The sequence below is a fragment of the Gracilinanus agilis genome, chromosome 3 (genome assembly GCF_016433145.1).
Source record: "Gracilinanus agilis isolate LMUSP501 chromosome 3, AgileGrace, whole genome shotgun sequence".
NCBI classification, from domain to species: Eukaryota; Metazoa; Chordata; class Mammalia; order Didelphimorphia; family Didelphidae; genus Gracilinanus; species Gracilinanus agilis.
In genome coordinates this window covers 457,734,273-457,757,015 of record NC_058132.1, presented here as the reverse complement: position 1 = coordinate 457,757,015, position 22,743 = coordinate 457,734,273, and the positions used below count along the sequence as shown (strand labels likewise).

Sequence of the window (22,743 nt, the reverse complement as noted above, 5' to 3'; positions counted from 1 at the left end):
CTAATTTCCATGGAATTTGCTATAATAGTCTAGAAACAGAAAACAATGTGGTCTAGGACATTTGGTAAGGAGGAAATAAAGTCTGTTGAGGATGTGTGGAATTTGGATCAACTCAGAAAAGGGAAGAAGGGCATACAAGACTAGGAAACATTGCAAACAAAGGCAAGATACGAAATTAATTTGGAGTTTGTGGAAGTCAGTGACAGGAATCACAGAGTGGTACAAACTAAAGATGCATAGTTGGAATGGGACATAATTGTAGAGGATCTTAGAAAGTTAACTTTCGATTTGAAACAGTAGGCAATAGAGATGCATTAGTGTTTTCATCATCTAGATCATAATACGAAAAGTATTTTTTTAGTTCAATTTTATTTTATTTTATTTTCAAATTCTCTCCAACCCTTATCCCCCATCCCACCTACTGAAAAAGCAAGAAAAGAAAACCTATTAAAAATATGTATAGTCAAACACAACACATGCCTGCATTAAACCATATACAGTATGGCATATATGTGTATGTGTGTGTGTGCATGTTGGTGTATGCATGTGTATGTCTACATGTACACGTAAATTTTTAGAAAACTACTGGAGTCTAAGGAAAGGGTCTGATGAGGGTCTAAACTGAAGTGGTAATTGTACAAGTAGAAGAAAAGAAAGAAATTTTAGAGATGTGGAGATAGACTCAACAAGACCTGGAAAGTAAGTGGATATGAGGAGTGGTGGGTTTGGGGTTCCTCAGTGAGCTCAGGGTAGGCATCAGTTGATTTTTTAAAACTTTCATTTGGATCCTGTATGTCCCAGTGATGAGAAAACTTTTTAAAGAGGGGGCCAAAGGAAAGGAAATGCTCATCTGTCAGTCTGTTTCTAAGGCAACTCTTCTGAAGTTTCATTATATTGTATCCTAATCATTGTATTTTTCAGATTAGGAATAAGGTCATGCGGCTGAATAGAACATTTCAGGGGGCCACCTCTGGCCTGCAGGCCATATTTTGCACATCACTGTACAATGGAGATAGCTGAAGGAGCTTTGTCTTTAAATTTAGCATAAAATTTCTGTTTTGGAGAGGTATGAGATGTCATGGGGATCAGAGAAAGTATCTAGTCTGTCATCATGAACCAGTTCTTGAAGAATTAGATGGCAGACCTCCCTTTGCATCAACTGTGACTTTTTATGATAAAAATTACCATAGACAAAGTTAGATATCTAATTTCTGATATTCACTGAATGCATCCTAACTTTTCTCAGCACCCCATTTTATCACACCATACATCGTATTTATCTGGTGTGATTTGGTCATCTCACAAGAACCCAAGCACATCTTTCTATTTATCACAAAAAAAAATAACAAGACAATGGGCAAGATCTTGCTGTCTCTAACTTATACAGGTTTCCCAAAAAGTCTTATTTCAATTTGCAGACATTAAAACTTAGTTTCTCTAACATTTTTGGAATTTGATATAATTAAGAGTTAGAATTTGATTGACAATATCAGAAACACTATTCCAAAATACTACTTTTCCTTTTCTAACCTTTTGGGATTTTTTCACTTTTATTCTACAGCATTATATGAATTTGTTATCATTTTTTAAAATTTGCTTTACTTAGACAATCACCAAAAATAAATTCTCCATTGAGGGGGCAGGGGATACCAATTACAATCCAATTTTCCATGTCTTGACATTTCTCTTTACCTCTTCAAATAACGTTTAATTAGGAAATAGAAGAGTAGGTAAAAGAGTACATATCCATTATGGTGTTAAACTGATGGTATTTAAGAAAGGAGGTAAGCAGAGGAAATATAGACAAGGGACCAAGGCAGGGGGTCTTCTGGAATTTTGGGGGTTGGAGAGAGAGCTGTGGAAACTTAAAAGACAAAAAAAAGTAAAACTACTAAGGCTACATTTACTTTTGTTCAAATGCATTTTGAAAAAAGAAAGAAAGAAAATGGTGGATATGAACTGATTCTCCAGTATTTTAAGACTTCCAAAACATTCAATACCCAAATATGTTTTTCCACTATAGATGGGTCACTTAATTTAAGAAAGTAAAAATGACAACCACTTTCCTTTTGCCAAGACTTTCCCTGCATGATCCAGAAATGACTCATTTTGCTGCTAGAGTATGTCAGTCCAATAGGCTGCCTTGACCAATGCTGTATACTTTGAATTTGAATGCCTAATTTGGAGCAGTATAGTTCAGAAATACTATGTACAACTTGTGGTTTGGGGTTTAACCTTCAAGGGATACTTGATACCAAGTTCTATTCCATTTAGATCCACTGCCCACAGGCACAATGACATCTGGGTCATATCTGGCACCAGGTGTTATGCCTCAGTGAATAAAGAGAGGGAAGCTCCTGCTGGGGTGAACAAATGAATGATGGAATGAATGTTTCACTTCTATCATTTAGTGTTCTCCAAAAACCACAGGGAAAATTCATTGACAACAAATAGCAATCCCTGGCAATGAACTCCACCATGAAATAAGGAGATAATTAGTTATAGACCAAAAGGGGGGAAGAACAAAGACCAAAGAGCCACTGCTAAACTTATAAAAGGGGGTATGTAGAGAAAACCAGGCAAGGCATTGCTTCTAATTCACCAAAGGTCAACCTCACGGAAGCTGTAGAACACCCCACCTTGTGTCTCATATCACGAGTCAATAAGACAAGTATACTGTGGACACTACTCTATTTATTTCTTAAGATACTTTAGTTTTAAATCCTTTTAAAGATTTCTTAAATTTTTTTTATCCTCATTTATTCTTAAGGTTTGTTTTTATTCCTTTTTATGGAGAGATTGAGAAAATGTAGGCAGTTATCTACTGCTGCAAAATGAGCTCACTTAGTGCAAACTGCCTCACAAATTCCATTTATAGTAGATGGAGCATCCATAAGCAGTCATGCTTTCTAGGTTGTCACCAAAAGAGCTCTTGAGTGACAGCTCACTGCTATGTCACTGCTGCATCTGCAGTGGGAGTGTTTAATTGATAATAATATTAATCATCTTCATGACCAAAAAGCATGACCGCCCATAAAAAGAGAGCTATGTAACCCAATTTCTGCCCAAACTATCCCAGCAATGACACACCAAGTACTAGTTCAGAATTTTCAGAGTATATCTTAATACAAAATTGTCATTGATGAGGAAATGCTTGAAATTAATCATCTAAAGGATTGATAGACATTCTAGTTATATTTCTCTAGGAGGCTTCTGCACTTAAAATCTCACTGTCCTCTTTGTTACGTCCACCTCTCTCCACCAGTTGGCACGGATGTTGGTGGGGCTATCCTGTTGGCTCAATGTCTATTGCAAAATTCTTATTGCATTCCACAGGTCCTCCAGTAAACGTTACTTGCAATATTTTTATCAACAGTTTTGGATCAGTCACAGAGACCACAATGGTAAGTGCTACAATACCACGGGCAAGAAAAAAACAAAACTTGATATATGTCATGAACACAACCTGTCAATTTTTTCTATTTATTGTTCAACTTGCAGGGCCTCCTGTAAATGTTACCTGCAACATATTTATCAACAGCTTTGGTTCAATAGCAGAAACTACAATGGTGAGTGGGACTGACCATTGAAGCCATCTTGTAAAGGAGTGCATTGTAGGATAGAAGAGAGCTATTGCACATTTGGGAGAGATTATATTGAGTGCCAAGCTCCTGTTCAGCTCACATTTAAGAGGACCTATTTATCCTCACACATTGTTTTTTTTTAAAAAGATGGCAAGTTCTTTGTCTAATGCTTTAAAAAAATTAAATTCCATCAGTGAAAGAACTTTTGAGAACAATCATTTGACTAGATTTAGAAGAGATTGCATAGCAATGAAGAATCACATTGATGAATATTTTATTTAGCTGATTAAACCTGGAATCCAAGCAATAGGAAGATTTTTATAGATGTGATGGAAATTCAAGATGCACAGTCTTCACTATAATGTAATCCTTATAGGAAGTACAAACTGCCTTTGGTACTTAACTAATTAGCTTCCCAAAGACAGACTTTATTTGATAATCCATTTTAGAGCAAATTGTATTATATCAGGATTCCAGAGAATTTATTTTACTCTCCAGAAACATTCGCTATAATTTCTATTACCTAGATTTCCATGCTTCTTTATTTCAGTAATCTATTACTTTGTCAGAGTGGATGGTCTTGTTCCTCCTATGCCTTCAATGACGAAGTTCTCTGAACCTAGCAAGTCTGGTTCTCAGAGCACAGATTATAGTCTGTTGTTAGACCCATACATGGAGAGCTGTTTTTTTTTTTTCAGCTTGGTAGGACTTTTGAGAAAGGAGAATAGGTAACAAGCATTTACTAAGTGCTGTGCTAAGCACTTTACAAATCTTATTTCTACCTACTCTGAGACATAAGTGCTATTATTGTCTTCATTTTACATTTGAGGAAATTGAGGCAGAGTTTAATTGACTTGACCAGGGTAATATAGTTATTAAATGTATGAGGACAGGTTTTCTAACTTAGTTCTTCTCAATTCTAGACTCAGCTATACTGCACTGCTTGCTACCTTGAATGTAATCTTTGATATAGCTTTCAAGGACCTGGGATCATCTTCCTGCTATTATGTGAAATTGGAGGAAGGTGCTATCAGGGGACATTCACTATGAAAAAGAGATTTGATTGAATTGAAGATAATCTACAACAGGCAAAAAAATTAGGGAAATTACTTCAGCCAGTCTATGAACTGTACCTGGAACATAATTGAATCTTAACGAGTGCTTGTTAATTGATTAATATGATAAAAATTCAGAAAAAAATAGATGAAGGTTGAAATGTTTATGTTAAAGGACAACAATAACACTAAAAAGGCCATAAACATATTTATTTTGTTTTGATATCAACCACTCTGGGCAATGCTCGTTTTTTTTTTTTTTAATTTGTTTGTTTTTTAACATTCCTTTTTGTCCTAGCTTCCGCTTTGGGCCTCCAGTGCTTAGCACAATGCCTGTCCCATAGTAAATGCATTAAATACTTGTTGATCAATTCATCTAGTATTACTTCCTCATACAGAAGGAAAAGTCTATAGCTAACAGGTGATAGGACTAGAATTTGGTTTCAAGTTCTCTGACTGCAAATCCACTAAAGATTATCATAGATGATATTAAGTCACTCTTTAAAAAAAAAGATTAAGGGGGGTAGCTAGGTGACTCAGTGGATAGAGAGCCAGGCCTGGAAACTGGAAGGTCCTGGGTTCAAATTTGACTTCAAACACTTTCTAACTGTATGATCTGTCACTTAACCATGATTGCTTACCCTTATCACTCTTCTGTTTTGGAGCCAATACTTTAGTATTGATTCTAAGATGGAAGAAAATGGTTTTAAAAAATACTAAAAACATCTTTGAGACCACTCTTTCTTTGCTTTGAGTCCCAATCATAATGACATGAGAAATATGATCATTAAATCAGTAGTCTAACCACATTTGCCACTAGAAGCTGTAGACTGAATTTTAGATAGTCAATAAAATACCTCTTTGCTCATTTATTTTAGGGTTCTGAGACATCAGAGAAGTTCAAATTTGCATGACCATAAAATATTAGGATTCTTGCTCAATATTTTTAAAAAACAACCAATTCACATTGTATATAAGCATATTTATATTACATATGTATGACAAATCACATGTATTATTTTATTGCTATGTTATATATTATGTTATATATGCTAATAGTAAAAATCTATGCTTTCAGAAAAAGAAAAGCACTGAAATGGCTTATAGGAAGACATAAATAGTAAAACAAATTATGAGCCTCTTGGTACTGCATAGCAAGTAGCAAAGAGTTCATCTTTGAGGAGTACAAATTATATCTTTTCAGCTGCTGGGGTATATGCCATTTAGAGAATTATTATCCTTGGGGGGATTGTAGAAATCAAAAAGAATGAATGCAATTTTACCATAGGAATACTTTACTCCTCACAGACAGGACTGTTAATATTACCTTAAAATACAACAGTCAGGGAATTGGAGGTGGGAGGAGAAGGAGGTCATAAGAGAGAATGAGTTATTAAGACTTCCAATCCAAAAGAGATTTATTTCATTATGATATTAAAAGTTTCACAGGGAAAGAGACTGGACTTGTGATTTCTTCAGAGTAGGGATCTCCCTAATGAGAAAGTCCACCTACCAATGAAATGTTAGGTCTTTGTGAGTTCCTTAGGGTTCTGAAATATTCAGGGACTTCCCCCATATCTCATAGCCAGTATATGTCAGAGATGGATTTTGAACCCAGGTCTTCCTGGCTCCCATTCCAGCTCTGAATCTACCACATTATAGCTGCCTCTCTCAGGATCTCATTAGAGTCCCAGAAGAAATACTGAAAAAAGTATGCAGTCTGGGGCTGTGGCATTCAATTTCAGTCTCTCCCCTATTGCTCTATCCTACAGAAAAAGGGACAAAATTTGAAGTGGCCCAATTCGACTCCATCACTAGCTTCACAGGATGGCATTCAATGACAATATTTGCACGACCTAATGCTGATTGCATTAATTAGACTTTCATTGCTTTGATTAAATCCCCTCATTGCATTTTACTGTCTATCAGATATGTAAATGTGCACCTTTTCAATGTTCATCAATGCAAGAAGGCTAAACATTCAAGTCAATGAAAACAGAAGCTGTTTGGTATCTTTGTTTTCCTTTGTACTATCTGCAGGTGTTTGGAGGTGTGGTTAAGCAATGGGATGCTGAGTGGCTTCCTAAAAATTTAGGGAAGTGTCACTTCACTGAGGACCATTTCTAAAGTATTCTGACAACATTATCTAGACCTGATATCAGTGGCACCTCTACTTTGCTATTTAGAATAAATTGAGTTGCATGGTCAAGGAGAGATGCTTATGCTGCTTTTTTGCCCCTTTTTTCTTTGTGACAACAAAGTTCATTTGGCTTTTAAAACTCATTTTTCTTTTTTCCAATTGTGGCTTTGACATGAAATGAAAAGATTTGCTTTCAAAAATGGAATTTCTACCCAAAATCAAAGGTATGATTCTCACAGAATGAAATGCTAAAAGTAGACATTGTTCAAATCTTCATAAGATCATAAGGGTGGCTTATAGAGCATTAGCACCATGTTTTTCTAGTTCAGGGTACTGAATGGTGTTAGAACCAAGGTCTCTTCCCCTCCCCACCAACTCAGCTGCCATTTCCACATTTTTTGAAAGGGCAAGGTGAGCTTTCATGATGTCACTTCAGGTGTTTGATAGCCTTACTTTAAACTTTAAACAGTTTAAATGATTTAAAAGTTTTCAGAGATCTTTAAACATTATAAGACTAAAATGAATGATTTTATTAAAATCTTTATATTTGGGCAAATTGATCAGTAATAATAATGATAATGATAACTGACCCTTCAATAGTACTGTAAGGTTTATGAACTACTTCACATACATTAGTTTGCAAGGACCAAATCCAAAGAACTAAATCACAAAAACCCAGAATCCATTTTTCCTTTAATTTTGGGTTTGATTGATGTATTTTAGGGAATTTCTTGGTGTTTTCTTATTGAGCGGAGTAGGCGATCATTTAAAGTTCTTAAAATCTTTGAGATGAATCCTGCTACTTACTTAATTGTTTTATGGTTGTGAAGTCTAAGAAATAAAGACTTCTTCTTGATATCAGGAAGTTTTTGCATTTAAGAAAGAATACCAAGAGCATATTTTCAAACAGCTTTGCATTTTTCCATTCTGCAATGAAATTTACAAAGGTGAAATCTACTAAGGATTTTGTTTCCACAAATGTGGCCCAATTGGTAATTTAAATGTCTGGCAAAAATCTAATTGAAAGGAATGGTGATACTGCTACCCCCAGGGTGTTTTTGTATTAAATAGAAATTTATAACTTTGAAATTGTCACAAGAGGTGTGGATGTATTCCCTGAAAATGGGCAATTTTTTAGACCAAGGATTGCATTTCTAATGGATCATTATGATGGTATGTATATTATACTAAAATATATCTGGCCTCACAAAGTTACTAGGGAATGAGAATGATAAAATCTAGCTAGAGGACTAGTTGTAGCAATCCAGGGAAGAACTTTTGTTCAGTCCCAAATTAGACTTCTAAACTCGAAGATAAAGTAGTGGGTTGTCAATAATTGGAAGATTAACAAACATGTCTAATTTGTAAAGGTCAGTTTTTGTTGTTGTTTTTCAAGATTGATAAGAGCAAATAAATTTACTGAGACAAATTTGGTGTTCTTTATGTAAATTCATGTTGTAAGACCCTTCCATGAACAATTATGCATCTGGTAGAATGTCTTACATATATAGATTTAATTATCATTCCAGAGCTGGAAAAGTAGCAGGGCAAGGGAAGTGGGGTAAGAGGGTGAAAGCCAACAAAATGGTCAGGGTAGAATGTAAATTTTACTAGGGCTGGCAAGCTATAGAAGGCTAAATGATGTCTTTACTTCTCAGGACATTAGACCCTTTTGTAAGAGTTCCAAAAGTTGTAAGATTAAGTCTCTCACAGCATATATGGGTTTTCTGGTGGTAGGTAGATAAAACAATCTCAAGATTGCCCACACTTCCCATCTGAGGAAAACGTGGATGTCTTCCTGGATACTCTGGTATAGTGGGGAAATGGAATTTGATAGCAGCTAATTTGGTCTCTGACTACAAAGTATACTCAGGACAAGACATGATGGTTGTCCTCCCTCTGTACCAAAGAGGATTTGGTACTATAATGAATATATTGTCACATATTTCTTAAGTAGCCCCATATATTCTCTAATATTCATAGCAGAAATTATATTCTTCAGCGATAGCAGAAAACTAAATTTTCCATGTCTTTACTTTGCCAGTAAGAAATTAGGATATACTATACATTGTGCCATGTAAGATGATCTGGCATATAAGTGGACCTTGATTTTTAAACTAAAATTGAATGCTAATGACTATTCTTGCCACATGAGAAATTTCCTACCAACCTCTAATTCAAACTGATTTCCCCTTAGCAGAGGCTAATAAACTGGAAATGAGGAAAATGTTCTCTAGCTAAATAGGGGACTTAGCAATCTGCTAGGCAATGTAGGAGAATGAACCCAGTTCTTGTCCTGGAAACCTTACATTCTAGTTGGAGAGATAAGATATATGGAAGAAACTACAAGGAAATTTTTGCAGACAATGTAATTTCAGTGGAATGAATCTGCAGTTGAGTCAACTAGAAGAAGTCCTGAATGATTTCAGAATAAAGGAAAAATCATTGTAAAGTTGAATAGTTCATGAAATATCAGAAGTTGGCTTGGGGATAGACAGATCTCTAAGCCTTGAATTTGGAAGTCCTGAATTCAAATACAGTCTCAAATAATTACTAGTTATGTGGCATTGGGCAGGTTACTTAACCACTGTTTACCTCAGTTTCCTCATTTATAAAATGGCAATTTATAAAATTTATAAATTTATAAAATGTATATAAAATAGCAATTGCCTTATATGGTTGTTGCAAGGATCAAATGAGATAATAATAATTGTAAAGTGCTTAGCATAGTGCCTAGCACACAGCAAGCACTTCATAAATATTAGTTATTACTATTAATCATTATTATTAGATGTATTTTAAGTGCTAAATCTGTTATAAACTAACACTAGGGTACGGCAGCACTGTTATAGCTGAGGCTGACTTTTTTTTGTGGGGGTAATTTTTGGTGTAGACACTTCCCCAATTCCCCTCATAGCTCTAATTGGGCAACTTCCCTAATAACTCATACTCTTGCAGAGTTACCTAAGGGCACTGAGAGATTAATCAGTGACTTGCCTAACAACAGGCAGCTACTATATATTCGAGACAGGTCTAGAATTCAAGTCTTCCTGACTCCAAAGCCAGTCCTCAATCTACTATGCCATGTTGCTGACTACATACATTTGGGGAAATAATGAATAAAAAATACAATTGTTTCATTTGAACTGATTTATATTGTGATATAGTAAGAGAGAGTAAATAAAAGAAAAATAAAGTTTAATGTGAGACAATATATCATGGTTCAAAATGAAATCTATCCCCAGTGAATGAATGCAGTTCAACGGGAAACATAGTATATATTTCAACATGGTACTCAATACTTCCCAAATTAATATTTCATTAGAACCTTGAAGCAAAAATAGAGACAATGAAAGATGTAAACCCCATTTAAACATTTTCCCGTTTTGGGGATGTAAGATGAGGAAATACTACAGCATACCTGTGCTATATCACAATTTTACACCTGCCAGGAAAAATTAGAGTCACAGACTCATAAAGCAGTAATACATTTCAGTGGGTTATCTATCCAATTCCTTGCCTCTGGAGAGGGATTCACACATCACAAACATGTGAGTATCTTGAGACTTTTGAGATGCCTTTGGCTTAGAAGTCCAGTTTTGTTATAGTGTTTATCATCATTGAAAATTCAAGAACATTTTTACAAAGAAGGAAAGCATGTGTTCTCTAGCTGCAAGAAAAGTTAAACTTCACTTACTTTCTATGTCAAATCCATTCTGTTAAAATCTACTTTTCTAACTCTCAATCTGGGAAAAATTCTTTGATTTTTTACACATATATATGTGTGTATGTATATTCATATATCTTAAATTAATCTGTAGTCAGTATTAACCTTGTGGTTGGGAAGCACTCTTGAATTTCCAATTTATAAAGCACATTGTAAATTGGGAGAATCAGTCATTTTCCTAAATGTAAATCTCAAAATTGAAAACCAGATGAATACCCTCCCCCCCCAAAAAAAGACACCCCTGGGATTAATGTTGCAACCAGATGCCAACTGCTATGAAAACTTGTCTTTGAAAAGATCTCTAAATTGTCTGTTCCGTCTCACTTTTTCCCAGTGATGTGGATGACTACACAGTGTATCAGTATGTGTCTACAGAAGCTCATGGGAGACAGAAGAATGATATTTCTATGTTGATCTCTGTTTCTCTAATGCTCCCATCCTTGTCTCACAACAATATGCCACACCATTTGCTCTGCATGAGATATAGATAAAGTGCTCTCCCATATTCCCAACACCAAAACATAGTTCCATTGGTCCCCTTGTGGGATTTGGAAAGTAGTAATTGGGTGCAATTTAAAAGGACTTGTCTCCTCCTGTGTATAATATCAAAAGCATACTAGGTAAGGAGCTTTTGATGAAATCACAGCACCCTACTGTGGATTTGGAAAATGATTTGCAATGGAGTTATTCAGTGAGAAAATGTTTACTCTTGGTTTAGAGTTATTAGTCTGCTAGATTTAATTTGCAGGCCATAGCAAACAAATTTTAATTTCAATTAATTTTCCAAATCAAAAGTCCATTCTTCCATACATTCATTGAGATACTTCAAACTCATACCCTATACCTTAGCCATTCTTAGAGAGACCTAATATTTGGACTTTTTTTTCTTAATTCTGAACTGCATACAGCATCCTTCCTAAGAGGAGTCATTGACCAAACCCTGAAATGACCCCATATCAGTTAAATAGTTGATATGCATCTCAAATACAGTCTGTATTTTTGACATAAGAAAGCATATAAAAATTGCTAATATTTATTTATTATGTTGCATTTATAAATATTAGCATGTTGAATCAGTCACAGAGGTCAGTGGTCAGTGGCCAGAAAATAGGTGAGGGAAAAAAAGACATCAAATAAGTATAAAAACGGTTTTCTACAGCTCTCACTCCTAATGCTTAATGTTTCTCAAGGTACTAAGGATGTCTTCATGTCGGACTCAGTTAGAGGGGGACTATCCTCATTTAGACACTGTTATACAAATAATTTAAATATGAATGAATAGTAACCAGAAAGCTGGGTAGGTCAGCTAGGTTCTTCAGTGGATGGAATCAAGTGAATGAAATCAGACACTTCCTAGCTGTGTGTCTCTGGGCAAGTAGCCCTTGCCCTTCAGTCTTAGAATTATTACTAGGATAGAAAGTAAGAGTTTTAAAAAAATAAAGCTAAGTGTCTTTATCATTATGAAAGAAAAGAAAAAATGAGAAAATAAATTGGAAATTGGTAGAGAGATGACAGATAAAATTTTATATATATATATATATATATATATATATATAGAGAGAGAGAGAGAGAGAGAGAGAGAGAGAGGTGGAAAGATGATAGATACATATTGAAACAGAGTGAGATCTTGCTTGAAATGGTCATAGTAGCACTGGCATTGGACCCAAGATACAATCCTGATTAATTTGCCACAGGGCCTAAAATATCAAATGAGGAAATAATTATCATATCTTAAATGCCTTTGAGAAGTTAGTCTGCAGTAGGGCAACATCTCCAGTAAATCTGCATGATAGAAGAAACCAACTCATACAAAACAATAAGAAACATTCATGGAGATAATAATCTGTAAGCTCAGATCCATTTTTTATAGAAAGGATCCAGATGTTTTCAGAAAAACTACTCAAACCATTGTAGTCTGTTAATTATTTTTAAAACTCTATCTGCTGAAGAAATACCCAGATGCACAGGTGTTCATAGACAAGTAGACCAGAAAAGGGTTGAAGAAGCCTAGCAATTGAGGAAGTCTAAAGGCAAAAAGATTCGGTAAGGCTAATTGGAATTTGAAAATTTCTTGAAATGTTTGATTTTTGCTTTTACATTGTTGACCTCTTGGTTTCCTTAACCAGAATTCTCCTTTTGTTTGTTCCCTTAAGGAACCCAAATTCCTGTGAATTGATTGATACAAATAAAATAGTAGGTTCAGATCTTCTGGTATGAAATATATCATATACCACACCAATTCTGATTTGTTGTATTTGTTTAGTCTCCTGCCTTAATTGGCTGGTAGCAGCAGCTTTCTCTTTCCAGAGAAATGTTAACCTGGAGGTATGTCTACACCATTCAGCATGCCAATTTTAAAGATAGAAAGTACAGTAAAGCTACTGGTTATTTAATGCACTGGATGTTGTATTGCTGGCTAGAGAGGTTTTGTTTTGGTGCTCCAACTGAAATTACTAAAGGTATTGATATGTGTAACCAAGCATGGGTTGCTGAAATGCAAAACAGAAACCCTGGGAATGATGGGAAAGTCCCTCATGGTCAGCGTGGGGGATTAGTCATCTTTCTCTGTGGCATTTCTATAGGACTACAGAGTGAACATCTTTTTGAGGCAACAGTGGAATGACTCTCGGCTGGCTTATAGTGAATACCCAGATGACTCCCTGGATTTAGATCCATCTATGCTGGACTCCATTTGGAAACCAGACTTATTCTTTGCCAATGAGAAGGGTGCCAATTTTCACGATGTCACCACAGACAACAAACTACTTCGGATTTCAAAAAATGGCAAAGTGTTATACAGCATCAGGTAAGTCCCCGTTGATGTTTTCTCAACTACCTTTCATGTCTTGAACTGTCGGAATCCAAAAGGGGAAAAAATTATGTTATATATCATTTGATTGTCATGGTCATTGGACTGTTGAACTGTATGGGGATATTGCTGGGGATATTCTAATGTTCTCACAGAATCTAAAGTATACTTCCCAACAATTCAATAAATATGAAGCCCCTGCTATTTGTCTCCTCCTAAACACCACTCCCTTTTGTGTGTAGTCAGTCAGTCAGTCAGTAAACATTTATTAAGCATATTTTATGTGTCAGTAACTGTGCTGAGCACTAGGAATACAAAAAAGCAAAAAAGCTAAAGTCCCTTCCCTCAAGGAATTTGCAATCTAACGGGGGGGGGGGTGGAGAGGGGGAGTTAACAGACAATATATATAAAACAAGCTATAAATAGGAAGTAAATAAGAGGGGAGGCTCTAGAATTAAGAAGGCTTGCAGGGGTTAGCAAGGTACCTCAATGGATTGAGAGCCAGGTCTAGAGATAGGCAATCCTGGGTTTAAATCTGGCCTTGGATACTTCCTAGCCATGTGACCCTGGGAAAGTCACTTTACATACATTGTCTAGCTAGCCCTTACTACAATCAATACACAGTATTGATTCTAAGACAGAAGGTAAGGGTTAAAAAAAAAAAAAAGATGGAAGGTGAGGGTTTGGGTTTTTTTTTTAAAGAAGGCTTGGAAAAGACTTCCTATAGAAGATGTGATTTTAATTGGGACTTCAAGTTGTAAGCTTTTTGAGGGTTGATACTGTTTTTGCTTTTCCTATTTTCATCTCCTCTTTAGCTTGGCCCATACATAGTAAATTGTAAAAAATGCTTTTTTTCATTCATCAATTCAAAGCAGAGCCAGGTACCAAAGCTGTAGATAAGAGATATAGTTCATTCCCTCAGGGAATTTAGAAATAAAAAATCTCTCTTTTTATTACAGATGCAAAATATGGCTTATTGTCCTACCTGTAGAAAGGGCGGCTTAGAGTAATTATGGTGTTGGCAGAGACCATAGAGATTATTTGAATCTATTCATTGACTCCAGAAACAAGAAACTTGTTTTATTGTGAATGTAAAACACACATTCTGAAGGCTGAGCAGAACATGTTTGAGTTGACTGTCATGGTCTAGTGTTTTATAGTCATTTGGATTTGGTTACATTGCCAATTTTGGCTTCAGGCTTCAGATTTGTCAATGCGTTCGCTGTGAGTAAGTTTTTAGTTCTCTGATTCCTATTGGCCACTCCGAAGATGATTCAGAAAAGAAAGAAATGTAAGTCAATTCAGTCCTCATGAAAGAATAGACCATTGATGCTAATAGGGACTTTGGAATTCATAGGATCACAGAAGCTAGAAAGGATTTCAAAGGCTACCCTGTCTAACATACTCCTTTTAAGATGAATAAACCAAGGGGACAGGTTACCCATGGTCTAAGGTAGGATTTGAAACCGCATCCTTTGTATCCAAAGTTGATGTTCTTTCTATTGTAACATACTACTTCTTGATCATGAAGTTCAATCTTCCTTATGTAAATATTTATTAAACATATGTCAGGCACTATGCTGGAGCTCCAAAAAGAAACAAAAGATAATCCATGTCCTCGAGTTCCTGACAATTTAATGATAAATAGACAAATTCAAGTCCAGAAAGTTGTAATGGCTCATACTGGGTCACACTGTAAAGCTAGTAGCAGATTAAGAACTACTAGCATCTTCTAACTCCCGAGTGATCTTTCAACTAATTCATGCCACCTCCAAAATGAACTCTTACTGTAAATGGTCAGATTTATTCAGTTCATCTATTAATCTATTAATGGCTGCTATATTTTTTATTCAAAGTTTATATGTAGAGGTATTATGAATATTGGAGAAAAAGCCCAAATCCTACCTTTAACAAATTATTTAACCTCTATAGATCTCCTAGAATTTAAAAGTATTTAATTTCAAATGTTCATAGATATAGTTCTCCAGTAAGATTGACTGAATAAAAAAAAAAACAAACTTCAATGCTTACTATATACCAAGCACTATACTACTACTACTACTACGACGACTACTACTACTACTACTACTACTACTACTACCACCTAGAACTTTAATTGTAAAGGCAGCTAGTTATCAAAGTGAACATGTGTCTGGAATCAGGAAGAAGTGCATTCTGTATCAGCCTCAGATACTTACTAGTTGTATGATAGTGAGAAGTTACTTAATCTTTACCTGACTCAGTTTCTCCAATGGCAAAATGGAGATAAAAAGAGCAACAACCAGGATTTTCATGAGGACCAAATGAGATAATATTTATGTAGGACTCAGTTCAGTTCATGATACATGGTAGGCACTAAAGAAATCCTCCCCACCACTACTCCTTTTCCTACATATGGTATTAATAGCATCTCATATATCTTCACACCTCTGGAAGGTTGGTGCTATTATTATTTCCATTTTACAGATGATAAAACTGAAGTCAACAGAGGTAAAGTGACTTGTCAAAAGTTATACAGCTATTAAATGTCTGAGGCTGATTTTATATTCAGGACTTTCTGAGTTTAGGTCCATTGCATTATCTAGCTTCTAAGTCCTAGGAATACAAACACAAAGCAATTAATATCCCTTCCCTTAAGGAGCTTATTCCAAGATGAGACAACATACATACGGAAGTGATGGACAGCAAAGGGCATTTTGAAAATTTCATGGATAGTGAATAGGGCCATGGAAAAGTAGATACTTCATCCAGGAACAATGTCAGAGTTGATTTGACTATGGCTTTCAAAACTGAAGAAGGAGTAGGTAGGACTTACATTAATATCCAGAAACTCCAAGTATTAATTTTATAATGTTTATTAATCATCATTTGAAGTAGAAGGAATAAAAAGGAAATAGAAGTAAAAAAACTTCACCTAATTATTTAACAAAATTAAGACCTCGTGACTAAGTCCTCCTTGCCTGTTTAAAAAGCCTGCTTCATCAAAGCCCCAACAGGAAGACAAGAGAGTGAGAGACTGGGCTACACCAAATTTATATCCTCCCTATTGTCAGCACGTAAGATAAGGAGAGTGGGGTGCTGGGAATTGTAGTTTTTAAGGTAATAGATTCTAATTTTACATAGGAAAGAAGAAAGTACTTGCTCTGTGGCAAGGTGATTAGTAAAACTGTGAAGGAGATGGCTAGAGAATATGGAATGGATTTTTTCCAAAATTTGAGGCTCAGCCAAAAGAATAATTAATCATTGATTGGCAAGGCCTTGGGGTTGAAGTTCCCATTATAAAAGGTTTAATGCCTCCAGGGCATAATTTCTTTTGTCCAGGTGAGGCTATATAGACAAGCAAAGAATAAGTAGGTAGAAGAAGAAATCACAAATCCTTAAACACAAAATAACTGCTTAATATGAAGGCTAGCTCACTGAAGTGCCAGTCAGGATATTTTTATTCTTGTCCTGTCTCTTCAATTAACTGTGTGACCCTGGACAAGCTTCAGGTTCCTTATCTGTGAAATTTAGGGTTTGGTCTAGGTCAGTGATGGGCAAACTACAGGCTGCGGGCCAGATACAGCCCCCTGAAATGTTCTAACCGACCGGCTGCACAACATTATTCCTAATCTGATGAATACATTGAGTAGGATACAATACAATGAAACTTTGAAAGAGTTGCCTTAGAAAACAGACTGACAGATGAGCATTTCCTTTCCTTTGGCCCCCCTCTTTAAAAAGTTTGCCCATCACTGGTCTAGGTAATGCCTAAAGTGCTGACCCAATCAATATTTCTATGACTTAAAGGGTGAAAGTCTTTTCTCTTCTTCTCTCTTTCTTTACCAAGTTTAGGTGCCACAGTACATAGTCCTGGTCCCAAAGTCTTAGAAAACCCTGAATTCACATCCTGCCTCAGATACTTATTAGCTTTATGACTGTGGGAAAGCCACTTAAGCTTAGTTTGCCTCAGTTTCCTCATCTATAAAATGTAGATAATAATAACAGCTACCTTGTAAATTATTATGATTACACGAGATAATAATTAGAAAGACCTTAGCACAGTGCCTGACACTATGTGTTAGCCACTATTGTTATATAATTATTATTCTTTATTTTTTTCTTTTTAAACCCTTACCTTTCATCTTTGAATCAATACTGTGTACTGATTCTAAGGCAGAAGAGCGTAAAGGGCTAGGCAATGGGGGTTAAATGACTTGCCCAGGAATTTTTATTATCTTTACAAAAGAGTTTTATCAGTTATAAAAGTCAAACATCATTCTTAATTACAAATAGTCCTTTTACAAACAATACAGCCTTATATCAACTTGTCAATCCCACTTTTGAAATGATGGATGTCTACTTTAGTTCTTTAATTTTTTTTCTAGATTATACATGTATTATCACAGAAAACATATTTCCATATTGTTCATTTTTGTAAGCGGATAATTTAAAAAAAACAAGAAGTGAAAAATTGTATGCTTTCATCTGCATTCCTACTCCCAATGGTTCTTTCTCTGGAGGTGGATAACATTCTACTTTGGATCTTGACTATATATTCTCTTCTATGGCGGTATTATTCCTATATTACACTTCTTAGTTATTTAGATTCCTATTAGTTAAAAAATAAAATATTATCCTGGAATCAAGAGTCCATTTTTTGATAGTTGTTTCATTAGTTGTTTTTTAGTCTGTTTTGAACCCTTTCCTTTTGTCTATCAATTCTAAGGCAGAACAGTAAGGGATGGGCAATCAGGGTTAAGTGACTTGCCCAGGGTCACACTAGAAAGTGTATGAGGCCAGATTTGAACCCTAGTCCTTGTGACTTCAGCCTGGCACTTTCTCCACTGTGCTACCTAATTGCCCCCATTTTCTGTTTAACAAGTAGCTACTGCTTGCTCTTAGAGCAGGAGAGGATTATTTTGTTAAGTCTGCATCATGCTGGGTTAGCTTAGGCTGTCTTCATATAATATGCAGTGTTGGACACGACATAACTTGCTATGACCTGATCAAATGGGACATATGCAGAACCTCACAATGGGGAGTTATAAAAAGCAACACATGGGTATGAGATGCTCCAAATAGGCCTCGAGTGCTCATGTGACATTCAGGCTTGTGAATACCTGGCATGACCCATTACTAAAATGCATCAGGATTTTCTATGTTAGAGGAAGGCATTTCCATCCTGGCAGAGCTCAGAGAGGTAAGGTTCCAACAACATTGATATTGAGCTAATCGTGTGAGGAGTCCTTTCTAGTTACTCCTCACACAGACTTTGAAATGGCATAGAGATTGTTTCTGATGAGAGGGGCTTTGTTCTGTGGCAGGCAGAACAATTCTCTTCCTTTGTAGTGGTCCTTCTGTGAAATGAAGAGGGAAAAATGCCAGTGGTTGTTGGACGATGTACCTTAGAATAAACCATTTCTATTTCACTTGTGTGCAAGGGCTATTTTTATGGAAATTTAAAGAAAATGGAATATCATGGTAGAGCCTAGCTGTGGGGAGTCTAATTATTTGCTTGGAGCTATTTTAAATGGTCTCATACATTGAGTGATGGAATTATGGGAGTGGAAAATAGAGAAAGAAGAAATAGATCCATGTCTGAATATGAAGATGTCACATTCCCATCTAAGTGACAAAAAACTGTCTTATTAGAGACTAAAGTGCAATAAGTGTTATTTAAATAAAGCTGTAGAAGTGACCTTAAACTTACAATTGGAGGTGTGGTTTCATGGGTACAGGGAAGGGCTTTTCTTCACTTACTTAAGAATGATTGAATTTAAGTATGATTAAATCTTTTTTACTCAACTAGAGATAAAGAAATTTAAAATGCATTTACCTTTCCTAAGATATAAGTGACCAGATATCAGAGTTTCTCCGGATTGGGTTTTTTTGTGGGTTCAAATTTTGATTGGGTCTCTGAGAGGGAAAGAACCAAATTTCCAGTTAAATAGTTGTGTTATGGAGTGGGGGTAGAGAGATGGACTAGAGCAATAGAAAAGAAAGGCTGAGTAAATTTGGTCTAATTCAAAAATTCAACTTGAATTGCTATAGCTAAATAATCTCACAACATTTCTTCATAACCCAAGTATTATGTGAGTTAATTGTGTTGTATTTGTCAGTCCCATATCTCCAAATGGCTGCTGGGCATTTCTTACTTATCCCATCAGCACTTCAAACTCAAGTTGTCCAAAACAGAATTCACTGTATGCTCTAAAATACCTAAAGTAAACCTCTCTTTCAAATTCCCCTATGGAACACCCTTAAATCTTACAATTCAATTAGACTTGAAAACTGAGTCTTCATTCACTCTTTCCCTTTCAGTATCTCTCTCATCCATTCAATGAGTTATCAGTTCGGCTTTCACTATCTCTCTAACATCTGTTCCCTTCTTTCCCATCATATAGTCTTCATCACCCTGGCCAGGACTACTGTAATAATTGTCTCCCCCGCTTTAGTCTACACTAGCCATCCAGATCCTTTATAACGATGATAAGAGAATCTTTCTTAGGCATAGGTCTGATCACTTTGTTCCTTATTTAAGAACTTTTGGTATTTTCCTATTGTCCTTGGAAAAAAATACTTCTCTTGTTTCTTGAAGCTTCTCCTGCTCCCTAAAGTATCTTCTACCAGCTGAAAGTTATTTCCTTATCCTCAAACTTGCCTAGACACAGGAATTCTTAATGTTTTGGGTGTCATGGTCTCCTTTGGCAGCCTGGTGAAGCCTGTAAATCTCTTCTCAGAAAAAAAAAAAGAAAAAAATATTTTAAATGCATAAAATGAAGTATATGCCACTACAAAGGCAACTAATTATATTGAAATACAGTTATGAAAATATTAAAATAAGATAAATTCAGAGACTCCAGGTTAAGACTTCCCAGTAGAATAATTTGCCTCCTATTTATTACATACAATGTATTTTACCTATTCAGTCTCATGTTGTGCCCTCCCTATTAGACTGTAAACTCCTTAAGGACAGAGACTACATCATTCATCATCTCTAGTTGTAGGATTGAGCAGAATGTTTTGGTACAATGATCCATACATATTTGTTCCATAACAAATGTTCATTGAAAAATATTATTATTTTTCTGATTCCAAAGAAATGACATTTATAGTTCAGCAAATGCAAGTCATGTTTTGTGGGCTTATTAGTTTTGTGTGAGCACAGAATACTAGTACTATTCCACATCTGAACTCAAGGTTTTAATAGAGAAACAGACAGAGAGAGAGAAAGAGAGACAGAAAGACAGAGATAGAGACAGAGAAAGAGAGAGACAGAGAGAGGGAAACAGACAAAATAAGACAGAAAAACAGATCGTGGAGAGAAAAAAATACAAAAAAAAAAACTCTAGTTCTATATGTTTTTAGAGAAACAGGGATACAGAGACAAAACTGAAAAAAACCAGAAAACAGGAATAAAAATGTATGAAGCTAGAAAAAAAGAGAGAAAGAGACCCAAAGAAAGAGATCACAGAGACAGAGACAAAGATAGAGACAATCAGAGGCTCAAAGAACCAGAGAGAGAACAGACAGATAGATAGATAAGGGACCACATCCTAGAATCTTAATCAAGGTCATATTTCCTGTCCTAGCCTTGTCTATTCTTATAAAGGAGAGAAAATGCACACAAGAAATGCTATCAAATCACAAATACTATGAGATCTCATTTGCTTTGAGCAGGAAGTACTTTCTGGTGAGATTCAAGCATATCATTTTGTGTTCCCAAGGAATCATCTTTCCCAGATACACATAAAAAAGACAGGATTTATGAGAATTTCTTCTGCCTTCCCCCTCCATAATGCTGTCCTATAGTGAAGGGGTAATAGCTAGGGTGAAGAACCAAATCTGCTTCTCAGCTTTTTTCTCATCCTATTTACTGCCTTTAGAGCAACTCCTCTAGTGTGCTCATGCTCATTCTCCTGAATATTTATTTTATTGGCACTGTCATTTAGCCTCCAGCAATTCCCCCAACCAAAATCCACAAAACACACACACACACACACACACACACACACACACAAATTAAGAAATATGCCTTAATTGTGCCTTTATATAAGCAAAATATCATAAAATCAAAAGACGTAGATAGAAGCCAATGAAAGGAAAGACAGATAAGAAGGGGCACAGAGGATGAAAAGACATATATTCAATATGAATCTTGGAAGATAGGAAATTTGGAGGGAAAGAAGTGTAGAAAAATGCTAATGTCCTGTTCTCTTTAGTTCAGGAAAATATATTTTCAACAATCTTGAAATGGTAAATTGAGCACTGGATTTCAGAAGGCTTAGATTCAAAACTTCTTGCCATCCTCTCCTTTCGATCCCCAACTTATTAGACACATGAATTTCAGCTTCACTTTGTTGAAGTCTCAATTTTATCATAGGTATTAGTTTATAAACAATCAAGTACAATATGACTATGAACTATTATTTACTTGACCACAGAAACCATGGCACTGAATTTGAGAACATGATTTTGGGAACAAAGGCTCACTCCTTCAAAAGCAGAGACCAAGTTGTCCAACAATGGCTAAGGGAAGTCATGAACTCCTAGTGCTTTGAAGTAGAGACTACTACTTTGCAAAAGATTAAAGACCATGTCTTGGAGAATCTGATAGTCATCATACCTGATAGTCCATATGTCTGATAATCCTCATGAGAATAAACACAAATGTAAAGTTGGTAAAAATTAATCAGAAGATCACCATGATGATGAGGACTGGATGAGGAAGAGTCAGTGCTTTTGAGTTCAAATTCGAATTCAGTGCTTGCAAGTGATATTGGATGGAACACAGAATGTTGGAGTTCTGGTTCTTTATTTGTAAGTCAGAAATAACAGTCACCGCTAACCTTCTCATCCCTCCCTCTCTTGGGACACAAACTACTTTTTGGTTCTTTGGACAACCCTGAAAGAAAGATGCAAAGTCAGATTCTAAATTCAAACTACAGAAATAGACATGGTGAGATAAGACAAGAAAAGCAAAAAGGAATAACTAGGGACTCTGAGAAATCATTTCCTTTCTCATCATCTTGGTCCTGTGGGCCCCTAACCTCCCTTTATCCTATTTTTTTTTCTTTTCTCCAAGGAAGGTGGAAATATTCAGTCAGAATTCTAAATTTTGTGAACTCATCAGCTGCTAGGACCTCAGAGAGACCTTAGAAATTAATGAAGTCATCCTTCTTATTTTATAGATGAGGAAAATGAGTACTAGAGGAGTAAAAAGAAATGACCAGAACTGACCAGACCCACATATAATCAGTGGGAGATTTAGGCCTTGAAACCCACACTTCCATCTCTTAGTTCAGTGTTCTTTCAATACCACACTATTTCCCCATTTATCCAAATAGTAATTTCAAAAACAAGGCAAAGTATGTTTCTAGAGACACTTTTTTCTCTAAAAAAACTGGTATGGGGGACAGCTAGGTGGCTTAGTCAATTGAGAGCCA

The 22,743-nt window shown here is 35.7% G+C and overlaps 1 protein-coding gene across 1 annotated transcript in view; it reads left to right on the top strand.

Moving 5' to 3' along the window:
* The first annotated feature begins 3,274 nt into the window (after positions 1-3,274).
* Positions 3,275-22,743, top strand: part of GLRA2 (glycine receptor alpha 2) — a 232,275-nt gene continuing 212,806 nt past the window's right edge. Inside the window, exons 1-3 of the mRNA XM_044669267.1 lie at positions 3,275-3,404; positions 3,502-3,569; positions 13,089-13,312. Coding sequence (XP_044525202.1) covers positions 3,275-3,404; positions 3,502-3,569; positions 13,089-13,312 — 422 coding nt within the window. The remainder of the gene's footprint in view (positions 3,405-3,501; positions 3,570-13,088; positions 13,313-22,743) is intronic.